The 27,453-nt window shown below is 51.2% G+C and overlaps 1 protein-coding gene across 2 annotated transcripts; it reads left to right on the top strand.

Annotated features, from left to right (window-relative positions):
* The first annotated feature begins 835 nt into the window (after positions 1 to 835).
* On the top strand, positions 836 to 27,236 carry LOC108175374 (lipopolysaccharide-binding protein). Of its 2 annotated transcripts, XM_070051848.2 has the most exons (15): positions 836 to 1,032; positions 1,672 to 1,786; positions 2,935 to 3,063; positions 4,070 to 4,225; positions 7,181 to 7,244; positions 9,582 to 9,645; positions 10,717 to 10,808; positions 12,930 to 13,106; positions 17,674 to 17,871; positions 18,602 to 18,772; positions 23,197 to 23,264; positions 24,316 to 24,361; positions 25,149 to 25,212; positions 25,988 to 26,064; positions 26,856 to 27,236. In XM_070051848.2, the coding sequence occupies exons 1-15, from the start codon at positions 909 to 911 to the stop codon at positions 26,886 to 26,888; spliced, it is 1,578 nt and encodes a 525-aa protein (XP_069907949.1). In that variant the 5' UTR covers positions 836 to 908; the 3' UTR covers positions 26,889 to 27,236. The 2 variants fall into 2 exon arrangements, with proteins under 2 accessions (XP_069907949.1, XP_089163247.1); XM_089307121.1 differs by lacking the exons at positions 836 to 1,032; positions 1,672 to 1,786; positions 2,935 to 3,063; ... (3 more) ...; positions 10,717 to 10,808; positions 12,930 to 13,106 and adding an exon at positions 16,755 to 16,949.
* Positions 27,237 to 27,453: the final 217 nt, after the last annotated feature.

The following is a 27,453-nucleotide window of genomic DNA, read 5'->3' as shown; positions in this document are numbered from 1 at the left end:
CAGCAACCCATATCAGAGCACTGGGTTGAGACCCAGCTGCTCCACTTCTGATCCAGCTCCCTGCTAATGTGCCTGAGAAGGCAGCAGAACACGGTCCAAGTACCTGGATTCTTACCACCCGAGTGGGAGACCTGGATAGAGTTCCTGTCTCCTGGCTTCAGCCTGGACCAACCCAGGCTGTTACATCCATTTGGAGAGTAAGTGAGGGGATGGAAGATCCATCTCTCTCTGTCTCTGTCTCTATCACTCTGCCTTTCAAACAAATAAATCTTTTTATAAATAAAGACGTTGATTAAAACACAGTAGAGGTGAGAGGAAAACCTGCCAGTGTCTGGATCCCAGAGCTGTGGAATACCTCCACTGCACTTGTTGTCAAGCTAAATAACGACTCTTTGTTGTGATCTGACTTGAGATGGTCTTGCAAGACGTAAGCGGAGAACAGTGAATTTCAGCCAGGCCAGAGTGGAAGATCCGGTTGGAGAGGCCCGTGCCAGCCAAATTGTGGCGGCCTTGGCTGCCTGCTAGGGCATTTAGACTTCAATCCACAGATAAGAGGGAATGGATGGCGCGTTCAGGGAGAAAGGCGTCACGGGGGGTTTCTCTCTGGGCAGCACTCGCAGGAAAGCTGGGAAAGGAAGACCTTGGAGGCACCGCACCATTTCTGCTACTCTCAGCCAAAAATAAATCTCAAATGGTTTCACAAGCAACCTTCTCCCCACCTCGAGTTGCTGGAAACTGGGCTGCTCCAAAGTCCTGAAGTTTCCCCACCCCGCCCCCAGGCTGGCTCAGTTCCTCATCTGGCCCCTGGCGCTATAAGTAGGTGGCTGCCTCTGCTGTCACCTTCAGTGAGGGAAGCTCCTACAACGGGGCTCTGACCCACTGCTGCCCCAGAGAGAGCTGAAGACAGGATGATGGCCAGACCGTACTCTGTAGTAGTGGCCCTCTGGCTGCTGGCAGGATTCTCCAGGTTTGGCGAAGGGGCTTCTCATCCTGGATTTGTGGCCAGGATCACCAGAAAAGGCCTGGAATATGGTAAGGGGATTTGGTCTTGCCCCACCTAGGTGCCCAGAGAGGTGTGGTGGCAAGAATAAGGAACTTGAGGCCAGGGTTCTGCCACTGCCTGGCTTGGAAACTAGGACTACATCACCCTCTCAACTTGAACTTTACCACCTTGGATATCAGAGGGTAAGGACAGAACTAGATCAGCAATTTTCCCACACTAGACTTGCTGGAACATGTTAAAGTACAGATTCCAGGGATCCATCCAAGATTGATGAGGCCAAGCCTGGGAATCTGTATTGCTAACATACATCAGCCGCAAGGTTTGACCACACTGCAGTAAATGATGCCTCAAAAGCCCCCCCTGGTTTCCATCACTGCTTGCAAGGTTTTGTTGAATGAATGAATGAATGAATGAATAACACTGACTGGCACTTGGAGTTCATGATCTAAATTAATTCTCGGGTTCTGGTTGGTATCATTACCACTTTGCAGATGAGAAAAGTGAGGCTCAGGTAATTTGAGGGACTTGTTTGGATTACATCAGTAGTAAGTGGCACATCTTGCTTTCAATCCCACGGCAAGTGATATTCCAAAGCCTGGCCACCCACCTGCTACACGGGGCTGACTCCCATCGAATGAACTCACTTGAAGCCCTGTGTTTTCCCCCAGCCGGCCAGTATGGCGTGGCCGTCCTGAAGAAGGAGCTGTCCACCATCACGCTGCCTGAGTTCTCAGGAGACTACATGGCCGGCTGGATTGGAAGTGTGAGCTATGAGTTTCACAGGTGAGAAATCTTTCTTCAACACAGGAGCAGCAAAGAAGGAAGAGGGGCACCCGGGCACATGGGGTTAGGGGGCAAACATGCAGTCAGCACCTGTGGCTCACAGTGAGCTCTTACAGGGCTTCTGGACGAGGCTGGGTGTGCCCCGAAGCATCGGGATGGAAGGGGTCCCCTTCGAGGCCAATCACCAGTCCCTAGATCCCTCCTGCAGAGACTTGAGGCCTAGGGGGGTTGACTGGCAGGAGCTGGCCCCACTGCGGAAATGTAACCACTGCCAAGGACAGTCCTGACAGAGAGAGCATGGAAATACCCTTGCTTCTCCCATCTTTCAATCCGTTTCTCCCATCTTCCCACCCAATCTAACTAGGAGACAGGTGCAAGGGAACCTGGGATGTATAGTTTGCACAGGTCAGTCCACCCATTTAGATCTGGGCAAGGGAAGGCCCCGGAATAGATCCGAGAGCAAAGAGATTAATGGCAAGTGAGGAGCTTACCTGGAAAGCACCTGCCCCACTTGGGGGTGGAGGGCAGCTGATTGATGCTGTAAGGAAAAGAACAGTGTCTTTGATGTTTTTTCCAAAAGATGCCAGAAAACCAGTTGTTTATTGATATTTTTATGTGAAATGTCTTAATTTTAAAATGCTAGTAACTCATTCAAAAGTTTAAAAACACCATGTAGGAAATATATATCTATAGACTCCATGTGGCCCCCAGGTTATCCATGAGTGGTCTCTGATTTAAATTGCAAGCCTTTATTATTCCTTGAAGTACTGAGGGTAGGAGGACAAGGTGCAGCTCCTTCCTGGAGCAGCTGGGATCCCAGGTTGGGAAACCGGACACACAATGCAAGGCCAAGGCCAGCTCACCAAGTCCTCGGGGCGGTGGGGTGAGCAGGCCTGGCTGAAGCAGCTAAGAGGGGTGCAATTCAAGGACAGAGGAAGATATCTGGTCTTGGAGGACTCAGGAAAGCTTCCTGGAGGAGGTGAGGCCTGAGCCGACCTCAACCGATATAGAAGAGATGACCAGACAGCACCCTGAGGTCTAGGTCAACGCCCTGGGAAAAGTGAGGAATGCCAGAGGGACGCTTGGGACTCGTTCAGGGATGTGCTCCTGAGCCTTCTGGGTCTGATGCTCTGCCTTCCTTCCTCCAGCCTGAAGATCCGTCACTTCCGGCTCGGGAACGCGGACCTGAGCCTGCTTCCGGAGCAGGGCATGAGAGTGCATCTGTCCAACAACCACGTGTCAGTCACTGGGGGCTGGAAAGCCACCAAGGCTTTCATGTGAGTCTCTGCCTTGGGCAGGGCGTGCCCCCCCACCCAGATTTACACCTCTGGATTATTTTTTTCATTTGTATTTACTTATTTGAAAGCAGAAGGACAGGGAGAAAGATCTTCCATCTGCTGGTTCACTCCTCAAATGCTTACAATAGCCAGGGCTGGGCCAGGCTGAAGCCAGGAGCCAGGGACTCCATCCAGGCCTCTCACGTGGGTGGCAGGGACCCAAGTATTTGGGCCATCACCTGTTGCTCCTCAGAGTACACTTTAGTAGGAAACTGGAATCAGAAGTAGAGCTGGACCTTGAGCCCAGGAACTTGATGTGGGATCCGGGTCGCCCAAGGGACAGCTTAACTGCTGTGCCAAACGTCTGCCCCCTTTCTGGATTCTTCAGTATCTGGTCTCTGAAAGATCCAGATCTGACTCTCCCTTAGTTTCAGTTTATCTGTAAAATGAGGTGAGTAATAACCCCCCTCAAAGACACAGCTGTGGATTAGACAAAACATAGCAAATGCTCCACGAACACTGGCTGTTTTCATTAATGATGAGACAAGGCTTGGATAAGGGCATGGCTAGTTAGTGGGTGTGTGTTCTTTTGGCTCCTCTTCCCGGAGGAGACTCTGATTATAAAGCAATTTACCTGCGGCATAGCAGGTGAAGCCGTTGCCTGCAGTGCCAGCATCCCATATAGGCACCAGTTCAAGTCCCCGCTGCTCCACTTCCTTTGCAGCTCTGTGCTATGGCCTGGGAAAGCAGTGGAAGATGGCCCAAGTCCTTGGTCATCTGAGTCTCACATGGGAGATTCAGGAGAAGCTTCTGTCTTCTGGCTTCAGATCAGCTCAGCTCTGAACATTGCAGCCAACTGGGGAGTGCACCAGCGGGTAGAAGACTTCTCTCTGTCTCTGTCTCTCTGTCTCTCTCTCTGCCTCTGCTTCTTTGTAATTCTGCCTTTCAAATAAATAAATAAAGCTTTAAAAAAATTAAGCAATTTGCTTCTCCTGTCTCCAACCAGCTCCCTAGAGGGCACCTTTGATCTAAAGGTGGATGGCATTTCCATCTCAGTTTCCCTGAACTTGGGCAAGGACCAGTCTGGAAGGCCCACCGCCTCTGTGGCCCACTGCAGCAACTTCGTGGGCTCTGTCAGCATTGATATTTCCGGAAGCTTAAGGTAAGTGATCCCCTAAACTGCTGGAGACAGTCAGAGCTGCCCCACCACTCAGCTCACCCCCATCAGCTCACCTAATGAGACATAAGAGCAAGATTTTAAGACACGGTCTGTGGGCACCGTGGCTTAATAGGCTAATCCTCTGCCTGCAGCGCCAGCGCACCGGGTTCTAGTCCCAGTCGGGGCGCCGGATTCTGTCCCGGTTTCCCCTCTTCCAGTCCAGCTCTCTGCTGTGGCCCGGGAAGGCAGTGGAGGATGGCCCAAGTGCTTGGGCCCTGCACCCGCATGGAAGACCAGGGGAAGCACCTGGCTCCTGGCTTTGGATCAGTGCAGTGCGCCGGCCGCGGCAGCCATTGGAGGGTGAACCAAAAGAGAAGGAAGACCTTTCTCTCTGTCTCTCTGTCTCTCACTGTCCACTCTGCCTGTCAAAAAAAAAAAAAAAAAAAAAAAAAAAAAAGGACGTGGTCAAGATCAGAGGCCTGCAAACTGCCACCAGATTTTGCAAATACAGTCTTAGCAGAACACAGCTCCACTTGTTTACCTTCGGTCTGGGGCTGCCGGAGCACCAGGGCGGCAGAGCGGAGTCGTGGCAGCCGGCAACCTCAAAAATCTGTCCTCTCTGGCTGTTTAGAAGAAAACTTGCTGATTCCTAGGCAAGGAATCCCCTGTTTAACAGCAACCCAGGGGAAGCTGCAGGGGAAGCTCAGGGGCTATCGAGCGAACGATTGCAGTGTCCGAGCTGCTTCCGCCGGCAGCGCACGGTACCCGTCACGAGACACAGGGCTGCTCAGAAAAGTTGACCTGGCAAAAATCCACCAAGGGGGATTTCCTGCTTGTTTTTCTGTTAGTGTTTGTTGATTTATTTTCATCTACTTGAAAGAGTAAGCACGAGAACAAGAGAAAGTGAGCCAGGGACAGAGAGAGAGAGAGAGGGAGACCGAGAGCGAGAGCGAGAAATATCTTCCACCTGCTGGTTCACTCCCCAATCAATGCCCACAACAGCCAGGCTGAAGTCAGGAGCCAGGAACTCCTACTGGGTCTCCCACGGGGTGGCAGGAACCCGAGCACTGGAGCCACCACCAACGTCTCCCAGGGCGTGCGTTACCAGCAAGCTGGGTAAGAAGCAGAACAGCTGGGACTCGAACCAGCACTTTAACCTGGGATGCAGGTGTCCCAAGCCGCTGCTTAACCCCCTGCACCACAATGCCCGCCCTTCCCGAGGGGAATATTCACCAAAGTGTAGGCAGGGTTAAGAAAGCCAACAAGGGGAGTTGAAGTGTCCAGGGACTGGTGACAGCAAGCACACCACTGCCACCCCTAAGATTTTTCAACCTAAATAACAAAGACAGATATTCCGAAGAATGACTTCCTGAGGCCTAGCAGAGCACTGCAATGGGGATGTGCTTGCCAGAGTAAACCATGGGTGTACTCGAGGAGGCTGAGGCTAGGGGATGTTCAAAGGCAAAAAGGGAGACTCTGGCATACACTATTTAAAACAAATTTCCTTGGTCTTGGAGACTTAAGACTGGAGTTGGTGCCAGCTTCTTGGTGGAAGTGTCTTTGCTGGACAAGGGTCCTGTGGAGAGCATCTTATCTGATTGTGTGTAGTCTTAACGAATATTAAAGGTGAACTTTTACCAGCAATCTGTGCACATGTGTGAGGCATGCACAGCATGGGGTACTCGTAGAACCAGACAGAATTTCATGTGGGCCTTGAGAAAGTGCCCGTATCAGGTAGGCAGCCATGAGCAGCCTTCTCCCTTCTTAATGCCCCAGCTCTAATTCTGTCTAGCTCTGATAAGAACAGTCTCATCTTGGTGTCATCAGTAGTCACACGCTGAAGGTGGGAGGGGAGGGAACAGTGCTACCGGAGTCTAGAAAGAGCTGGAACTTTGGAGAAGGCGCCATGGGACAGGGGTCTAGCTGCAGAGGAACCCAGTGGCTATCCAGACCATGGTGAGGCCAGGAGGGAGCCTGGGTGTAAATGGCCTTGCTCCACTCTCCTTCCTTCTGGTGCCTCCCATTGGCCAAGACAGCCAGAAGCCAGAGAGCAAGAAAGCTTAAGAGATGAACCTATAGATGTCACTCCCAAGACCCAGAGAAGGGCAGAGCATGCAACCAGCAGAGGGAGGAGTGGCCAACAGAGTAAACACCCAAGGGCCTCCTTTCCCAAAGTCTGTGTGTTGGGTGACTATGTTGAGGGGAAAAAAACCTTTGCTCCCAGAATGGTGTCTGCAGTTAGAAGGGACTCTCAGCTTTACCTGCAGGAGCTTTGGTTCACATGAGCTCCATGTGGTTAGTGAATGACTAATCGCTAAACTGCCAGATAAGTTGGTTAGTGATTTTGGAACTTAGAAAGAATAGGCTAGGGTGTACGTTATTGGCCCAGTGGTTAAGATGCCCACGTCCCACATCAGAGGGCCTGTGCTTAATTCCTGCTCTGGCTCCTGCCTCCAGCTGCCTGTTAATGTCTCTTGGGTCTGCTCTTTCCTTGGTTGGCTTGATTCTCAAGCGGGGTCCACCGCGCTAAAGTGGCAGAGATGGTCCCCAGTAGCTCCAGGTTTCATTGGCTTTAGTGCTTGTCATCTCAGCAAGTCAGAGTATCCTTTCCCTCATGGTACCAGACAAGCCCTGGGAAAAGCTCTCATTGATCTGTGCTGGGCCATGTGCTCCTCCGTGGACCAATAACCATTATGAACTCTGATTGCCTGAGCCAGAGTCCAGTACCCACCTTCAGCCTGAGGTTGTCCTACTGCAATGGGGAAGAGGTGGGTTTTCAGGAAGGAAAAGGATGCTGGATGAGTTCAAGCCACAGACGGACAAAGTCAAACTTGGTTACCTCTCTTGGATTAAACTTGTCGGGACAGAATGAGAAAAGTTCAGGTCCATGGGTAGCCCTGCTCTTGGGAGTCTCAGTTAATCATAAAATGTCTCCGACTCTCTTTCCTCTTTTCTCAGCTGGATTCTGAACCTCTTCCACGAAAGAATTGAAAACACCATCAAAAGTATCTTGGAACAAGAGGTAAGCCAGAGGACAAGCAGGCTGCAGTCAGTGCACTGGTCATCAGCACCTACATATGCAGTGTTTGGAAACTATGTTCCCTCTTAAGCATGTTGTCACTTGACTTTGCTTAGCAAAACCCTCTCAGCTGTGGCGCAGAGGCAAGCTTCAAGGCTTTCCCAAGGCTGAATGGTCACATTTGCCAAGCTGGCAAAGTATTATCTGATTATCTAATTAAAAGCAATATTCTAGAAACATGAATATGGGGGAGAAATGACTTTGGATCCCTCCCTCACACCACACACAAAAGGTAACACCAGGTGATCTGAGGATTTAAACAAATCAAATTTTGAAACTTTTCAGGAGAAAAACATCTGTTTTTCTCAGCTTAGGAAAATTATTTCCTTTCATAATTTTTAAAAGTTATTTAAAATTTAAAAATGATATTTATTTATTTGAAAGTCAAATTTATAGAGAGAGAGATCTTCCATCCTCTGACTTACTCTGCAAGCAGCTGCAATGGCTAGGACTTAGCCAGGAGCTTTGTCTGGGTCTCCAACATAGGTGGAAGGGCAAAAGTACTTGGACCATATTCTGCTGCTTTTCCCAGGCCATGAGCAGAGAGCTGGATCAGAAGCGTGGCAGCCGGGACTCAAACTGGCACCCATATGGGATGCTGGCATTGCAGGTGGTGGATTTACCCACTATGCCACAATGCTGGTCCCCTATTTTTTTTACAGGTTTATTTATTTATGTAAAAGGCACAGTTATATATATATATAGATAGAGAGAGAGAGAGATCTTCCATCTGCTGGTCCACTCCTCAAATGGCTGCAATGATTGGAGTTGAGCCAATCTGAAGCCAGGAGCCAGGAGATTCTTTCTTGGTCTCCCATGTGGGTGCAGGGGCCAAAGCACCTGGGCCAAGCAGGGACCTGGATCGGAAGCAGAGCAGCCAGGACTCGAATCAGTGCTCATAAAGGATTCCAGTGTCACAGATGGCGGCTTAACCTACTACACCACAGCGTCTGTCCCTGAGCCTCTATTTTTTTTTCAAGACTGATTGAAAGTCAGAGTTGTACAGAGAAAGAGAGAGAGTTCCATCCACTGGTTCGCTGCCCAAATGGCCATGACTGGACCAGGCTGATACCAGGAACCTGGAACTCCACCTGGTTCTCCCAGGTGGGTGGCAGGGCAGGGGCCCAAGTACTTGGCCATTTTCCACTGCTTTCTCATGTGCACCATCAGCAAACTTAATTAGAAGAAGGGGAGCGGCCAGGACTTGAATTGGTGCTCATATAGGATGCTGACGTCACAGGTGGCAGCTTAACCCACTATGCCACGCTGTGCTGACCCCAGAAAATTATTTCCCAAACAAGACCTCCCTCCACCAAAAAGGCACCAGGTCCCTCAGTATCCCACTTCTGCAAAAAGCCTTGATCTTGAGAGGCGAAGAAGTGCTTCTTCTATCTTCCCTCTGTGTGCACTGGAGCAAATTCACGCCTGCTCCCCCCACCCCGCCCCAGCCCCGGGCCTCAGGGTCCTTGTTTGCAAAATGGGGACAATGAGCTCCACCTTGAAGATGGTTGGTGGGCACTGGATTAGCACTTGGTGCTCACAGCGCTCACCACGCTCACCAGTTCACAACCATTCCTCCACTGGACTGGCCGCCTTGACTTTTGGCTGCTGAGTGCCTGCAGTCAGATATTCTGGGTTTAAATGCTAGCTCTGCCACATTTCTGGCTGTGAGAACTCAGTGAGTTGATCCCAGGGGACTGTGAGATTCAGCAGGAGGAGGAGGTGATGAGGCCAGGCAATGGGCTGGTGGGGCGTCTGGATCTAATCCTGCCTCCTGGTCCTGGCACAGCTTCAGCTCTGTCCCTATGCTAACGGATGCATGCCTGTCCTGCATTTCTTTGTTCCTGTGCTCTCTAACGAATGCGTGCGTGCCTGTCCTGTATTTCTTGCCACTTTAGCCTCTGACACACTGGATCAATGACCACGACAGTAACAGAATTTAGGGCAGTGCCGACTCCACCAACATCCACTTTCAATGCGTGTTTCAGAAAAATCCAAGAACTTAACCTGGGCCTGCTTGTGTGAGAGGCCAGCGCAAATGGGCCCGTGGCCAAGGGCTGCATACTGATGGAGGGACGGTGGCCTCTTATTCCTCTCACCGTGTAACCCACACCACCTCCAACACGTGCCCGCGTGAGCACACACACACACACACATACACACACTCCTACAGGGTGGGGAGAGAACCCGTGGTGTTTGGGAGCGGTGTGAGGAGGTGGGCATCACCAAGGAGAGAAGTGGAGGAAGGACTCACGTGGCTTTCTCCCCCACTTCTGGCAGATCTGCAAAGAGGTCAGGAAGTCAGCAGCCTCCTATCTGGAACCATACCTCCGGACACTGCCAGGTTGGGAGCCCCGCCTCTGAAAGCCATCAGATGCCACAGCACAAGGCACCCCGGCACTGTCACCCCCGGGGCAGCCCTAGGAGAATTTTCCCGGAGTATCTCCCTACCTTGCAGAGTTGGCCCCCCCCCCCGGGGGGGTGTCTGCCTGTTTAGGGGGCTGGAGGTGGGGGAGGGGAAGGATCAAAGGTGGTGACTGGAGCCTGCTGGGAGTGTGAGGTGGGCAGAGGTTTACAAATCAGGGAGAAGTGAGGTTGGCTGTGCACAGGTGGTGTGGACAGAGTGGGGGTGCTCCAGACCCCCTGGTTAGGCTGGGGGTACTCCCTGCCCTGCCCCTCTGGCTGCCTCATGTGTGACTTTCGCAGTCATACATCAGGGCGGGTCACACCCTCATCTTGAAATCCATCAGACTTCCAAAACTCTCAGAAGGCTGAGCCCAATCTTGGATGACAAGGCCTTGTAGGGCTGGCCCCGCCCCCACACCCTGATCTGCAGCCTCATCTTGTCTCCACCCCACCCCCCAGCCAGCTCAAGGCTCATCCGTTGGGCCGGTCGGTTTCTCCAATATCCCATGCTCCGCACTGCTCTCAGCCTTTGCCCAGGCGCTTCCCTCTGCCAGGAATGCTCTTCCCCACATCCACCTCCTTCACCCAATCAACACCTCCTCCCGGAAGCACTCCCTGACTCCCAGGCCGAGGTCAGGCTGCTCTCCCACCCCCCACTGCAAGGCTGGCACCAGGCTCTGGGTTTCTGCTGCCTGACGAGCTGCAGTTCCACATTGGTTTGCTCCAATGTTGGACTCTCTGCTCCCCTTCGGGACTACCTCATTTGTAGCATTTCTTCAGCCCTTTGTACCGTGCTTGGCACACAGCAGATGCTCACTCAAATACCGAATGAGCAGATACAACAATCTCTCTCAGTGGCTAAAGGCACCATGATCAGCATCAGCCCCTTTTCCACTCTCCAAAGGCTAGAGTTTATGTGAATGGAGCTCCCTGGCATTGGACTGTGCACAACCTGCACAACTGTGTTCAGCTGCACCCTTCCGAAGACCACTTCTTTCCCATTTCACAGTCACCACAGTGATTGACCAGTTTGCTGGCATTGACTACAGCTTGGTGGGAGCTCCCGAGGTGACCTCTGAGGGCCTGGACACACCCTTCAAGGTAAGGGACCGTGGGGAAAGGGCCTTGGAGCTGAGGGTTGTTTCGAAATCAGCTCTGCCTCCCAGAGCTGGTTCCTCCCCTCCCTCGCCAGTCCATTTGCCTGTGAGTCCACTGAGCACCACCCACCGTGGGCAGACATGGCACTAGCACTGCAGACCAAGAACCAGTACACGGTCTGTGAACCAACATGGAAGTCTCTCTGAAGTCCACAAGCCCTGAGCTTGAATTCTGGTTCTAAAACTTATGTGCTGGGGACACTTGACCTCTCTGAGCCGCTATTAAATTGGGGCCAGCGATGTGGAACAGCAGATTAAGTCACTGCTTGTGAGGTCCACGTCCCATACCAGGGCGCTAGTTCAAGTCCCAGCTCCTGCACTTCCGATCCAGCTTCTTGCTGATGCAGCTGGAAAGGCAACAAAGGACAGCCCAAGTGCTTGGGCACCTCCCACCCAGGTGGGAAACCCAAATGGAGCTCCTGCCTTCTGGTTTCCTCCCTGCCCAGCCTTGGCTGTTGCAGGCATTTGGGGAACGAACCAGTGGATGGAAGATCTCTCTGCCTCTCTGTTCCTCTCTCTGTGTCTTTTTTTTTTTTTTTTTTTTTTTTACAGGCAGAGTGGACAGTGAGAGAGAAAGAGACAGAGAGAAAGGTCTTCCTTTTGCCGTTGGTTTACACTCCAATGGCCGCCGCGGCCAGCGCGCTGCTGCCAGCGCATCGTGCTGATCTGAAGCCAGGAGCCAGGTGCTTCTCCTGGTCTCCCATTCAGGTGCAGGGCCCAAGCACTTGGGCCATCCTCCACCGCACTCCCAGGCCATAGCAGAGAGCTGGCCTGGAAGAGGGGCAACCAGGACAGAATCCGGCGCCCCGACCGGGACTAGAACCCGGTGTGCCGGCGCCGCAAGGCGGAGGATTAGCCTAGTGAGCCGCGGCGCCAGCCATTCTGTGTCTTCTTTAAATAGCTTTAAAAAAAAAAAAAAAGACATTGGAATCAAAACAACCTGACCTCTGGTTGTATAGAAATTAAGTGATATGTTGCATATAAAGAGTTTAGCAAGTACTTGGTGCATGGTACACGTCTAGGGAGGCACTCTGATTACTGCCTGCCTCACCCCTACCGGAGACCGAATAACAGCTCCTGATCCCCAGACCGTAACTATTACTATAGCTGTAACTCTATGGCCAAAGGAACTGTGTGGCTGAGATTAAGCGAAGGCTGTTGAAATGGCGAGATTATCCTTATCTAGCCGGGCTGAGGGAAATCCCAGGGGTCTTTATGAGAGGAAAGCAGCAGAGAAGGGAAACAAGGCAATGGGACAGTGGAGTCCACAGGTCAACGTGATGCGAGGGGACACGAGTCAAGGAATGCAGGTGACCTCTAGAAGGTGGGAAGGGAACAGGTTCTCTCCGGAAGCGTCTAGAAGGAGGGCAGGTCTGTGGACACCTTGTTTAGGCTTCTGACCTGCAGAACGTCCAGGAAGTCAATGTGTGGGGATTTGTTACCATAGCCTTAGGAAAGGAGTCTCCCTCCCCCTTCATTCCCACTGTTCATTCCACAACTTCCCTGTGGCTTGAGCCAGTCCTGGGAGTACTGGCCACTCCTACCATATTGATTTTATTTAACTAACACTTACATGTTACTTAGCATGTGTAAGTTCTCAAAGTTTATACAAATGATAACTTACTGAAATCCCATATCAGCTCTGGGAAGCAGATGCTATCAGCCTCATTCCCATTCTACAGCTGAGCAAGTTGAGCCATAAGAAAGTCATTGCTTTGCTCAAAGGCCCAGAGCTAGGAAGGTCCAGATTCAAACCTGGGCAGCCAAGCACTAATGGCCACACTTTCACCACCAGACTGCACTTTCCCTCCTGAGCCCTGGGCCAGTGAGAGCTCAGGACACGGCTCCCACCCCTGGAATAGCAATCCAGGTAGCTGTCAAGTCCTAGAGGTCAATGTCCTAGAAGGGCCCAAGGGGATCGCTCAGTACCCTTGGCCCCAGATTCTGGAGAGGGAGCAGCATCCTGGCCACTCCTCAGGCACAGGAGGCCTCACCCAGGCAGGTTTGGGCCTCCAGCCTCTCTCGAATAGGGACCATGGGGGACTGATAACTGCTCTGTCTCCAGGGTGAATTCTTCAGCCTAAGCCAGCGCTCCCCAGTCCCTTTTGATGCCCCGGCCATCAGGCTGCCCCAGCAACACGACCGCATGCTCTACTTTGCCGTGTCGGAATACGTCTTCAACACAGCCAGCCTCGTCTACCACCGGGCCAGGCCCATGCGCATCGTCATCCGGACCGAGAACGTGAGTTGGGGAGGGATGGAGCTGTAGGTGCTATAGGGAGCCCAGAGAGCAACGCGGAAGAAGCTGGAACCTGTCAAATGTAGGTTCAAGCCAAACTGTGCCCCAGTTTCCCTACCTGCATACGTAACGTGGCTGTAACGCAGCAGACCTCCCTCATCTGTGGCGTTGTCTACCTGGTTTCAGTTCTCCATGGTCAACCACAATCTAAAAATATTAGTATTTGTCTTGACTCTTTCAAGACACATTCACATGCTTATTACAGTGCATTGTTAAAATTATTCAATTTTATTATTTTTTAAAATATTTTATTTATTTATTTATTTGACAGGCAGAGTTACAGACAGTGAGAAAGACAGAGAGAAAGGTCCTCCCTCAGCTGACCCACTCACCAAATGGCCCCAATGGCCAGAGCTATGCCGATCCGAAGCCAGGAGCCAGGTGCCTCCCCCCGGTCTCCCATGTGTGTGCAGGGGCCCAAACACCTGGGCCATCTTCCACTGCTTTCCCGGGCCACAGCAGAGAGCCAGACAGGAAGAGGAGCAACTGGGACAAGAACTGGTGCAGGCGGAGGATTAACCCTGTGCGCCATGGCGCTGGCCCCCAATTTTATTATTATTTTTTATATTTTTTTGACAGGTAGAGTGGACAGTGAGAGAGAGATAGAATGATCTTCCTTTTTCCGTTGGTTCATTCCCCAATGGCCGCTGCGGCCAGCGTGCTGTGGCCGGCGCACTGCGCTGATCCGAAGCCAGAAGCCAGGTGCTTCTCCTGGTCTCCCATGTGGGTGCAGGGCCCAAGTACTTGGGCCATCCTCCACTGCACTCCCGGGCCACAGCAGAGAGCTGGCCTGGAAGAGGAGCGACCAGGACAGAATCTGGCGCCCCAACCAGGACTAGAACCCGGTGTGCTGGCGGAGGATTAGCCTATTGAGCTGCGGCGTAATTTTATTATTTTTTTCTTTTATTTATTTATTTATTTTTTTGACAGGCAGAGTGGACAGCGAGAGAGAGAGACAGAGAGAAAGGTCTTCCTTTGCCGTTGGTTCACCCTCCAATGGCCGCCATGGCCGGAGTGCTGCGGCCGTTGCACCATGCTGATCCGATGGCAGGAGCCAGGTGCTTCTCCTGGTCTCCCAAGCGGGTGCAGAGCCCAAGTACCTGGGCCATCCTCCACTGCCTTCCCGGGCCACAGCAGAGAGCTGGCCTGGAAGAGGAGCAACCGGGGCAGAATCTGGCGCCCTGACCGGGATTAGAACCCGGTGTGCCGGTGCCACAAGGCGGAGGATTAGCCTAGTGAGCCGCGGCGCCGGCCAATTTTTTAAAGATTTGTTTTTATTTTATTTGAAAGGCAGAGTGACAGTGAAGGAGAAAGAGGGGGAGATGAAGAAGGGGAGAGCTAGAGCTATAGAGACAGAGAGAGAGAAAGAGAAAAAGAGAGAGAGAGAATCTTCCAACTGCTGGTTCTCTTCCCAAATAGCCACAATGGCCAGGACTGGGCCAATCTGAAGCCAGAAGCCAGGAGCATCATCTGGAGCTCCCATGTGCATGCAGAGGTCCAAAAACGGTGCTCATAGGGGATGCTGGCATTGCAGGCCACTGCACCACAACCCTGGCTCCTTGTTATTATTTATTGTTGTTAATTTCTTAATGGGCCTAATTAATAAATTAAACTTTATCCTAGGTAGGTATATATAGAAAAAAAGTAAATAAAATGGTACATTGAAAAGTTCATGGCAAATTAAGATTTATTTTAGTGCAAAAAAAAATTTGAAACCTATGCTAGTTTTTTTGTAACACAATTTGCCATGAACTTTTTGAAGGCTCCCAATCATATATATGGATTTCAAATATGTTTTTGCACTAAAAGAAGTTTACCCCAAGAGGACAAAAAAAAAAAAAAAAAGAAGTTTACCTTTTAATTTAACTTTTCACACACTTTTTGGAGTAACCTTGTAGGGTCCAGGTATTCGTGAGGCCTCTTAGACCACATGCCCCACAGATACGGGGACATCTATAGCACTTTCTCCCTGGGGGTTACATGGGAAGCAGTCGGTAAAGCACTTGGTGTTGGGGGCAGAATAATGTCAGCTAATCATCAGCATTCCTTCTGCAAGTAAGGCTACCCTGTGGCCTAGCAGGTCTTCCAGGAAGCCCAAGGCAGGGCACCATTAAACTTGTAAACGCTGTGTTAGAGTCATGCCCATGAAGGCTAAAAGAGAAAGGCAGAAGGAATGGGTGTGAGGTCTGACAGGCTTCAGTGCAGGACTGATTCCTATGAAGGGAGGGAGGGCAGGAAGCCAGCTCAGGTAGGAGGAGCCTTCGCTGCTGCTTGGCTGAGCAGTGGAGCAAAGACTGCTCATTAAAAAAAAAAAAAAAAAAAAAGATTTATTTTATTTATTTGAAAGACAGAGAAGACAGAGTTACAGAGAGAAGTAGATACACAGAGAGAAAGGTCTTCCATCCACTGGTTCACTCCCCAGACGACTGCAACAGCCAGAGCTGAGCTAATCCAAAGCCAGGAGCCAGGAGCCTCTTCCAGGTCTCCCATGTGGGTGCTGGGGCCCAAGGACATCTTCTACTGCTTTCCCAGGACATAGCAGAGAGCTGGATCGGAAGTGGAGCAGCTGGGACTCGAACTGGCGCCCATATGGGATGCTGGCACTGCGTGCTGGGGCTTTAACCCACTGCACCACAGCGCCAGCCCCAGCAAAGACTGCTGGCTAAGAGGAGCTCCCTGAGGAGCAGACACGTGGGGAGCCTGCTCCAGGCTGGAGTTCTATGCATGATCTTTCGGGCCCCAGCACAGGCAATGACAGCGTGTGCACCTGGCAGATCTGGGTGCAGAGTGCAGACTGGGTACAGAGGTGCGGTCAGGGTCTCCGGCGCTCACTCCCACTCGGGGCTGCCCATGCATTAGGTACATCTGCATTCTTAGCCCAGGCACCTCCAGAGGGTGCCTCCTCTTAGAGGGCAGTGAGGACAGCGCTCCGCCAAGACGCTGTTCATGTGCTTCTGCTAAGACCCCTCACTGGGGGCCTTGAAGGCAGTGTCCTCCACTCGGCCTTTTTTTTTTTTTTTTAATTTTTGACAGGCAGAGTGGACAGTGAGAGAGAGAGACAGAGAAAGAAAGGTCTTCCTTTGCCGTTGGTTCACCCTCCAATGGCCGCCGCTGCAGCCGGCGCACCGTGCTGATCCGATGGCAGGAGCCAGGATCCAGGTGCTTTTCCTGGTCTCCCATGGGGTGCAGGGCCCAAGCACCTGGGCCATCCTCCACTGCACTCCCGGGTCACAGCAGAGAGCTGGCCTGGAAGAGGGGCAACCGGGACAGAATCCGGCGCCCCAACCGGGACTAGAACCCGGTGTGCCGGCGCCGCAAGGTGGAGGATTAGCCTATTGAGCCACGGCGCCGGCTATCGGCCTCTTTTACACCTAGCCCTGCCCTTCTTCACTGCTCTGCCACCCGGATGAAGCCTTGTGTTTGGGGCTGCCTTGGCAATGAGCTGTCCCCTCCAGTCTGCCCTGAGGCAGCTAACCCATTCCCTGGGGGACAGTGTAGCCCTGGGCAGCCAGCATCCTTTCCTGTTTCACTTCCTGCTCATGCTATCGTATTAAGTGAATATTGGCTGTCACCTGGGTGGTCCGCCCCCGGACAGCTGGCAGCTCTCTGACACAATGTCGAGCTCTGCCTCCCCCTGCTATGCTCACTGGGAGCAGGTGGCCTCGGCGGGAATGGTGTGAGGATGTGAGCCTGGGGGAGGCAGGGGGCATCAGCCAGCAGCCCTCCTTACGCCTGATCCCCTTGAAGGGAGGCCTGAGCAGCGCACCTCCACAGCTCAGCACGACGGTGAGTGCCGGAGGAGCAGCCCAGGTAGAGAGGGAATGTGGAGGAGGGCGAGATCAGGGCAGCGGGGCTGTGGACCGAGTTGCCTCGGCGAGGAGCACAGATAGGCTAAGCGCTCGGCCGGTGCAGATGGGGTACAGTGTTCCCCTAGTGAAAGATCAGGAAGTCACTGGGTGAACTGAGAACGGGTTCTATGAATGATGGCTAAAAAAGGAGTTGGGGGGAAGCCAGATGGAGAAGTACATTAAATGCCAGGTTGTGAACGCTGCTTTTGTGGCGCAGTGGGTTAAGCCACCACTTGCAACCATACCTGATCCATTTCAGAATGCCAGTTCAAGTCCTGCCTGCTTGGCTTCTAATCCGGCTTCCTGCTAAGGCACCTAGGGAGGCAGCAGATGATGACCCGAGCATTTGGGCCTCTGCTACTCATGTAGGAAACCAGGGCAGAGTTCCTGGCGCCTGGCTTTCACCTGGCCTAGTTGTGGCCATTGTGTACATTTAGAAAGTGGACCAGTGGCTAGAGATTCTCTCTCTGTTTCTCTCTTCACTCTGCCTTTTAAGTAAATAAATATAATTTTTTTTTAAATGTCAGGTTGTGGACGTGAATCGGCTCTATTTAGCACTTACCCTGAGCCGGGCACTGTTCCTAGCACATGACCCATATACCACATCATTTCGCCTACACACAACCTGTAAGGTAAATGCTGTTATTACCCCCATTCTACAGGTGAAGAAGCTGGCTAACAAGTCAGCTAGAAAATGGCAGAAGCAGAACTTGTACCCAAGCTGCCTGACCGCAAATTCTACAACTCTAAGTACTATGGTCTCCTGCCTCTCGGGTAACTTCCTACTGCTGCTGCTGCAACTCCCCCCCGACTCTCCAATCTACCTGCACACCAACGCATTCCGGGCACTGGTTCCTCAGGTAAGGCCTCTGCCCACCCCTCACAGAGGGTAGGATAATTCTGTTGACCGAGGCCGGATTGAGAGATTGTATTTGGATATTGGTGGACTGTGTGGAGACATAGACCTTACCTGGTAGAACCGTGGGTAAAAACAGAAGATGTCAAATTAATTTTTATACAAATTACTTATCTTATCCTTGTAGCTCAAAGATGCAGGACCTGGATTCAAATCTCCTGGGTTTGATTCTCAGGCCTGCTATTTTCTAGCCTTGGCACACAGCTCCATTTCCTCATTTATCCAACAAGGATGACAGGGGCATCTGCCTCACTGGGTTTCTGGAAGGATCACATGGAAGACTAAAGCCCTCAACCAACCTAGACTTACAGAAGTCGTTCCAGGGCACAGACAGGGGTGCCTTGGGCAAGCTGATAACCTGGCACCAAGCCAGCCAATTATCATCCATATTTGATGCATTTTAGAGGCACAGTTGAAAAGTGGAGGGGGCAGAATGGAGGGGAGCTCTCAGCCTCCTCTCTCTTGAGCCAGACAATTCAACCCCAGCCCCAGACTTGCCCACAAGTTCACACATGCTGGCCTGCACGGAGGGCAATATGGTGACCATCCACTGCCATTTGAACTTGTCCAGTGGGGGTGTCTTGCCCACCCCCAGACACTTTATCTGGCATTCCCAATCATCGTAGGCTCCATCTTCTTCTTGCTACCCTTCCTGAGTGTCCCCCTCTCCCCAGCTGGCCAGGCTGTACCCTGATATGGAGGTCGAGCTGGAGGCACCTCCTGAATCAGAACCATTCCTGACGTTCACACCTGGAAATGTGACTTTCATGCCAGTGATGGACATCCGAGCCTTCGCCCTCCAGCCCAACTCCTCTGACCGCAAGCCACTCTTCCAACTCAGGGCGGTGAGTCAGACCCTGACCAGGGCAGCACAGGGGCGTGCTTGCTGTGCTTGGAAGCCCCTCGCTTGGCTGAGACAGAGACCACACAGCTGAAGGGGTGATAGGTGCTGAAGGCTATTTATTTCCACCAGCTCCCTGAGTCCCTGCCTCCTCCATGCAGGAGACTTGGATTGAGCTCCTGGTTCCTGGCTTTGGCCTACAGGCCCAGCCACTGAGAGCAGCTTCAATGGGCCCCAGCATCCTGCTTGGAATCAGCCAGGCTTGCTGACTATTCCTACACTGGCAGAGCCAATAGAAATATTCATAGTCGTCCACTCCATCTGAGAGGTTCACTATTAAAATTTATTAAAGTTCACGCATAACCCCAATAAAATTGTTACAGATCGAAATCACTAAATTACCTTTCTAAAGAAGGTTTAAAGGAGGTATAAGGATTTGGCAATACTCTCCAAATTGACTTACAGAATCAACCAATCCCTATCAAAGTTCCCACTGGGGCAGGCATTTGGCCAAGTGGGATGCCTACTTGCCATGTCAGAGTGGCCGAGTTCAAGTCCCAGCTCTACTCCTGATTCCAGCTTCCGGCTAAGGCAGCCATGGTACACAGCAGGCGATGGCCCAAGTACTTGAGTCTCCACTATCCACCTGTGTGGGAGACCTGGCTTGTGCTCCTAGCTCCTGGCTTCGGCCCGCAGGTCTTACCACTGCAAGCATTTAGGGAATGAACTAGTAGATAGGAGTACTCTTTCTCTCGCAAATAAAATAAGTTTTTAAAAAGATCTCAGCTGTCTCTTTTGCCAGCTGACAAGCCAATTCTAAAATTCATATGGAAGGAAACTCAAGGGACCCAGAATAGCCAACACAATCTTAAAAAAGAAAAATGAAGCTGGAGGACTTACGCTTCTTTTTTTTTTTTACTTATTTGAAAGACAACTTTAACCCACTGTGCCACAGCGCTGGCCCAGGACTTACACATCTGTATTTCAAAGCTTACTATAATTTATAATGCTGTAGTAATCAAGGATAAACATGAAGAGCAGTGGAATAGGATGAAGGGTCCAGAAATAAACCTTCATATTCTGTAACTCTGACATCACAGGAACACTCATATTTATGGTCAGGGGCTCTATTGCAGCCAATTGCCTGAGATAAAACTATGCCCACCCCCACCCAAGCCATCAAGGGCCAGTTAGAAAGCCCAGACTTCAGGTGATTCTAAGTACAAGAAGGCTGTGATGTGCCTTAGAAATATACTTCAGAGTTACAGTGCTGTTAGCCGTGAGTTCAATGTTAAGGAATCAACCATATGTATTTAATAAGGTGTCTTTAAACAGAAACACATACAAGATGGGGTTATATATTGATTAGTTGACAAAAATCTGACCAGAGGGTTACAGGAACCAAACCTGTTATTTCCGCTAAGAGCAATGATTTGGTATTCACTCACTCCCTATGCATGACAACTTTATGACACCTCACTGCGCCCAGATAACAAGAATTGACTCACTGCGGACTGCAACACCTCCTCTCAAACGCTGATAGGACACCTAGCAGAGAATCAGCTCAGATAGAGAAGAACTTGGCAGCACCGTCACCCCACAGGATCAGATATTTTCAGAACCCTCTACCCACAACAACGGAATGGGCAAGAGCCATTTACAAAGTTCGTGGAAAATGGAATTGAAAAACACAGCCATGTTTCTTTTTTAAATAATATTCATTGTTCCATGAACATTTTTTTTTTTTTTTTTTAACAGGCAGAGTGGACAGTGAGAGAGAGACAGAGAGAGAAAGGTCTTCCTTTGCTGTTGGTTCACCCTCCAATGGCCGCCGCTGCAGCCGGCGCACCACGCTGATCCGATGGCAGGAGCCAGGATCCAGGTGCTTTTCCTGGTCTCCCATGGGGTGCAGGGCCCAAGCACCTGGGCCATCCTCCACTGCACTCCCTGGCCATAGCAGAGAGCTGGCCTGGAAGAGGGGCAACCGGGACAGAATCCGACGCCCCGACCGGGACTAGAACCCGGTGTGCCGGCGCCACAAGGTGGAGGATTAGCCTATTGAGCCACGGCGCCGGCCCTGTTCCATGAACATTTTAAAGGTTCCACATCTGCATAGATTTAAAATTTTTTGTACCAAAATAAACTTATCTTTTCATTCCATTTTCCACAAACGTAAAAGTACCCCTATATATGCCCACTTTACAAAGTAAATCATATTATCTTGGGCCATAAAACAAAGTTTGACAAATACAAAAATTGAAATCATGCAATGTTGTCTCCGAGTACAATGAAATCAAACTAGAAATCAAGACCAGAAAGACAACGGGAAATCTCCAAAATCATGAACGACATACTTGTATTTCTATGCAATCTGTGGATCACAAAGGAGATCTCGAGAGAAGTTAAAAATACAAGGATTGGGGCCGGCGCCACGGCTCACTAGGCTAATCCTCCGCCTGTGGCGCTGGTACTCCAGGTTCTAGTCCCGGTTGGGGCTCCGGTTCTGTCCCGGTTGCTCCTCTTCCAGTCCAGCTCTCTGCTGTGGCCCGGGAAGGCAGTGGAGGATGGTTCAGGTGCTTGGGCCCTGCACCCGCATGGAAGACCAGGAGAAGCACCTGGCTCCTGGCTTCAGATCGGCGCAGCGCGCCGGCCGTAGTGGCCATTTTGGGGGTGAACCAACGGAGGGAAGACCTCTCTCTCTCTCTCTCTAACTCTGCCTGTCAAAAAAAAAAAAAAAAAATACAAGGAATGGAATGAAAATATAACGAATCAAAAGTTTTAAGACACAGATAAAGCAATACTGAGAGGGAAATTTATAGCACTAACTATGGATTAGGAAAAAGTTCTAAAATCAGTCATCTAAACTACCAATTCAAGAAACTATAAAACCCAAATATCCATCAGCTGATGAGTGAACAAACAAAATGGGATATATCCACAGAATAGACTACTGCTTGGCAGATACATACTGCATACTGATACTATGCTTGGAAAATATTACAGTAAGTGGAAGAAAGCAATCACAAAAGGCCCCATACCATATGATTCCATGCATATGAAATATCCATTATAGGCAAATCTACAGACAGGAAGTAGCTTACTGGTTGCGAGAAGCTGGGGGATTGGAGACAGTTGGTCTCAGAAGCTGGTGGATGTACATTTTTCTGGGGAAGACAAAATGTTCTAAGCTGGCCCTGGTGATGATTGCACAATACTCTAGATACCACTGGATTGTACACTTTACGGAGGCGAATGATAGGTCATGTGAATTACATCTCAATACAGCTGTTTTTAAACAGGTAAAAAATTAAAAGCTCAAAACACCTAGTGGTAATTGGGCATTTGCAGTTAAGATAGGCTAACTACTCTAACAAGTCACCTCCGCATTTTAGCAGTCTAACACAACAGAAGTTTATTTCTCACTCACGTGAAGTCTAAGATGTTTCTGGTTGGCAGGTGGCCTTCCACATGGTCATTTAGGAACCCAAGCACTTTCTGTCTTGTAACTGTCTTGCTCCATTGTCAGTGAATCCTCTTCACAGGGTAGAGAAGAAAATTGGGTGAAACAGTGTTTCAGTGGACCAGGTCTTAGAAACAACACATATCATGTATGCCCATATCCCATTGGCCAGATATAAGTCACATGACCATACCTGACTGCAAAGGAGGCTGGGAAATGTAGTCCAGCTGGGTGCCCAAGTGATAAAGGAAACAGGTCTTGGTGAACACATAGTAGCCTCTGCCAGGGTCCCTTGTTCATCCACCATCAATACTATTTTTTTCATCAATACTTCTTGGTCATTGCTCAGGCCAATATTGATGCTGGCCACACAGCAGAAGCCAGGTGTATCCTTTGGCTAGGACACAGTAATGCTCCTTTTTCCCCGCCACAAGCCTCCAGGACATTAATTAGGTTTCAAACCAGAGCTATTCAGTGCTGCTGCCATGAGCACTCACCCAGGTGTTGCAAGTGCGAGCTTTTCTCCTAGTAAGAAGAAGTGGGCTCAAGCAGAACATAGATGAGGCCCCCAATTCGATCACCCCTGGCAGACCAGTCCTCATCCTTAAAGACAGGGGCCAATTGGCGGTTTCTCTCAATTCCTCCGTGGTCAGGGGCTCTACAAATGCCCCTGGGTAGCCACCTCGAAATCTCAGTCATGTTCACAGTCTGAACATCTCCCTCCCTGTTCGAACGCTCCTTGTTCTCAGCTTGGGCTCACTCCCCCTCCCTGATGCACTGAAACCACAGCTCACCTTTCTATCAGCTGTGGAGCTGCCCCTTTCCCCCACCCTCCATCCATATTCTCAGGCAGCTGCTCTTTGCCCTTCGGTCTCCAATACCCATAGCATCAGGGGTTTCAATGCCTGGAGATTTGTCTCCTGGGTCAGGAGCCAACAGGGTGCCTACATGGGCTTTTGTTTTTCCAGAAAACCAACATTTCTGCCACCATCAATGTGAGCTCGGGTAGGATCTTTGGTTCGGTGGCCTCAGGAAGGTAAGAGACCATGAGTCACAGGGGAGGACTGAGGGTGGAAAGGGGACCTCCCGACAGCGGCCAAAGCATCTGGTCTGATTCACTTACAGGGCTGGGGGTGACCCTGGCCCCAGAGAGCTCCAGCAGATCGGGGTCATCATCTGCTCCAGTACCCTCTGGACAAGGTGACTTGAACATGCCCCGAGGAGAAGGCTGGAAGGGAGGAGGTAGCCTTCGGGGCCCCATCGCTCTGAGCTCCCAACTTCCCCCTCTCAGGAGTCAGCAGAGGAACCAGAAGGTCCACAAAGATGGGGACTTAAGCAGGACTGGCTAGTAGGGGTGGGGGTGGGGGACTTGAAGCTGAACTTGCAAGGACTTCACATGTAAGATGGTGGAAAACTCGACTGTACACATCACAAAGTGGGGGAGGCCGTGGGGTGACAGCGCCCTAAGCCACTCCTTCCTGCCCCACTGCTGACACAACATCAATAAGCAAGTGTGTGTTGAATCAGCGAGCTGCGGGGAGTGTCTGGGTTTTGGGCAGCAGAGACAACAGCACCTCCTGGGGACCGGCATCTGTGCCCCCACCTCACCCACCCGGGATGCGCTCCCCGCTGAGCCATGGATACAGTGCGCTCCTCAGATGAGCTTCCTGGCCTCAGGGCGAAAGGCTAGTGCTGACGGAATGCCCCGGCCCCATTAAAATGGACAGCTCCTTCAAGGGCTCTACAGAGAAGTGGCGGGGAGCATCCGGGCAGCGTGCAGGCTGGGAGGGAACTCACTGGAGGGCCCTGGAGTTGGTATTTCTGCAGAGAGCTCCCAGCTTGGGGAGTGTCAGGAAGGCAGCTGGGGGCAACTGCAAGGACACATCATAATTTCTTTGAGTTAAACAAACATTATTTTCAGCAATGACATATCTTCCATCACAGCCAATGCTAGAAGACTTAAACTCACGAGCCACCCACTACAGAGTACGGCTTGGGTACCTAGCACCAGGCCAAGGGCCTTGCCCACCAGCGCCGCACAGTCCACGGGCTGACAGTGACCTGTGCTTCTCTCTTTGTCCACACAGTAAGCTGAAGCTCGAGCTGAAGCACTCCAGCATCAGTCGCTTCAACGTGAGTCACTTTCTCTCAACATCTCTTGGGTTTCTTCAAGTGGGGTTTTATGGGGTCCCAGGATATATGGCAAGGTCTGGAGACTGCCTGTGGGCTCACAGGAAATGGGTACCCACATCTGAAACTTAGCCATGTGCAAAGGGCACTGTGAAGACTAATGGGTGATAGGACATGGACATTATAGGGCATGTGGAGTAAGATACCTTCTCTGTCACCTGTTGGCTGTGTGACAGTGGGCAAGTCACTTAACCTTTCTGTGCCTCAGTTTCTTTTACTGTAAAGTGGGAATAATAATAGCAACTACCAGTTGGCTAGATAAAACACTTTGACAAAATGTCTCACACACAGTAAGCTTGTAATATATGGTCACTATTGGAATGAGAGTGGCCCAAGAGCACAGTCCCTTATCCAAACCCCCGGAGAACTGATGGGTTCAAGAATTGATCATTTTTGAAAGGCAACATACAGTCCAGCCCTTCCAGCAGGACCTGGGGAAGCCCACTGTAATCAAACATGTTAATATTTCAGCAACAACATTTGAAAATAGTCACACAAAGAAACGTTAAATAGGCTCCTGACAGTTCAGGTCATGTTGCACCATGAAATGAACTTGCATGCTTTTACAGAGAAGGTGGGGTTTGGATCCGTGAATCAGGGGTTGTTTATCTGTAGTGGTCAACACCTATGTTTTACAGGGGACATTGACAATGTTTCCAGAGGTGGGGGCCTGGTGTTCCTTCTTTGACTCCCATTTGAATTCATGTCTTGTCCCTTTGCTGCATGTCAGGTGGCGTTGATGGAAGCTGTCTTCAACTACTATGCGCTTACGACCATCTTCCCCTCTCTCAATGGTAAGAGTAGCTGCCACCCCGTGAAAAGATGGGGTTGCATCCTTGTTGGAGGATTTAGTGCATCTATCCATTCACCCATTCATTCATTCATTCTGTAAGTGGAGCCTCACTTCTAGGTGCCTGGGGTTCTGATAATCCATGATCCCTGCCTTGTGGAGTTCATGCCTTGTTGGGAAGCCAGACATGTAACAGGCAGTGACAACAGAGTGACAAATGCCACAAGAGGAGGAAGCCCAGGGGGCTGTGTGAGCTTAAAGGAGACTCTAAAGATGGGTTAGAGATCAGGAGGGGATTCCAGGAGATGAGGACAAACTGAGTCTCAACAGACATGGAGTTAGGCCAAGGGAGGAGGACCACTCCAGGCAGCACCGCACAGAACACATGCAGCTGGCACCCTTGGGTCAGGAGAGATGAGTCTGCCGAGTGAGAGTCTGCCGAGTGACCTTCGTGGGGGCTGTGTTGGCAATGGTGGCTGCTTGGGAAGCAGCAGGCCTCCCACCCTCTCCAGAGATAAGAAGAGCAGAACTGCCCTGGAGAAGAGAGAGCAGGCCAGATAGGCGGTGGTACCTGGGGATGCGACCCTGGGTAGAAACACTGCCTGGTGGGTGGCAAGGGAAGCAGGACTCTCGAATGCACTCACAGAGGACCAAGGAGCTGTCCAGGTGGCTCCGCTAAAGAGGCTGCATTTCCCAAGCCAGCCCTGACTGCTGTCGCCAGGGGCTCAACCTCCCCGTCGTCTTTGCCCAGCTCATCTCTCTCTGCTTTTACCTTCCAGCAAAACTTGAGAAGGGCTTCTCGCTCCCTCTTCCAAGAGACACCGCTCTCGGCAGCCTGGAGTTCCAAATTCACAAGGTCAGTGAGAAGTGGGGTCTGAGCGAGGGGCTCTAAGGCCTGTTGGGAAGTTGCTATGGGGGCTGGTGGACACTGGGTGGTGGGGGGAGTGGCTGACTCCCGCCTACAGCATGGGGCGAGTCTTGGCTCCATGTAGAATAGCTCTGTCATCACTAATTCCGTTCAAATACATTTGTTGGGCATCTGTGAAGCACTCGCATTCACAGCAGGAGGAGGGTGTGCAGAGGGCAAGACTAGATGCCCCCTTCTGGAGTGATGAGGCGCCACCTGAACAAGCCTAGAATCTCGGTGGCGGGTCACTGGCCAGCCCTCAGGGGGTGATCTTGGAGAGAAATGGACTGTGCCCTCTTGGTGGAAGGAGCTGAGGCAGGGCCGAGGCAGAGATGGTCGTCACAGACCTCCTGATATAAATCCAGGACTAGTTTGCCAATGTCTTCCCGGTTCATGATGTGCTTGGAGGTAACCCTGCACGACGTCCTCATACGTTAATTGGTGAAGGGAGTAGACTCAGGTGGCACCCAAGTGTGCCTTGTTCTCTGGGAGGAGTAAAATTTGAGAAAGTGCTATGAATGCCTTCCAGAAATCAGGGGCTTGGGAAATGCTGACAAGTTCCTGGGGCCGGCAGCTCTTAGGGACAGTGCCTCCGAGGTCCAACGGCTTCGTTTCTGCTCTGACCTGGGCTTTGGTTCAAGGGAGAACCTGCCTCTCCAGGTCAAGAAATTCCTAACAGGAGGCATCCACGTGGCTCAGCAAATGATCTTTCTTGTCTATCCCTCTTGCCTCCTCTCTAGAACTTCTTGCTTGTAGGAGCCAACATTGATTAGGCTGAAGATGGAGAAGGAGTTCACTGTGGCCAGAGGAGTGGATGATACCATGGCCAGACCTGCCTCTGACCCTGCGGAGGCCCAAGGCTGCGGCCACTCTGCCTCATCTCCCATGGACAGGGTCACCACAGAACTTGTGACATCTGAAGACACACCTGACCACGGGCCACCTTCTGCACCTTTCTCCTCGCTTCTCCTTCCCATGTCCCCACATGTTCTCTTTGTACCTGAGCTCAGCCTGACATGAGACTAGTCTGCCACTAGAATCAACTTCCATAGAGGAAAATGAGTGAGCAGTGGTCAGGCACCACGCAGCCCACAGCATCCTGCTCAACATTAAACATGCAGAACAACCTGGTTGTGTAAGTCATTTGACGGCATGGTCCAGGGAACACGAGCCAGCCAGACCTGGGCTCAAAGGCTCATTCTGCCACTTAGTGAGTGTACAATATCGATGGAGATGGGGAAGACCATCCAGCTTCTAGATGGGGAACACGGGGATTCCAATTTTCTGATGATTTTTCCTGCACTGACTTCTGTCTCTGGGCATTATGCCGAGGAGGGT

This window comes from Oryctolagus cuniculus, chromosome 11 (genome assembly GCF_051225735.1).
Source record: "Oryctolagus cuniculus isolate XC-2025 breed Fujian yellow rabbit chromosome 11, ASM5122573v1, whole genome shotgun sequence".
NCBI classification, from domain to species: Eukaryota; Metazoa; Chordata; class Mammalia; order Lagomorpha; family Leporidae; genus Oryctolagus; species Oryctolagus cuniculus.
Note: the sequence above shows the minus strand (reverse complement) of the source record. Positions and strands in the feature narration are given on the sequence as shown.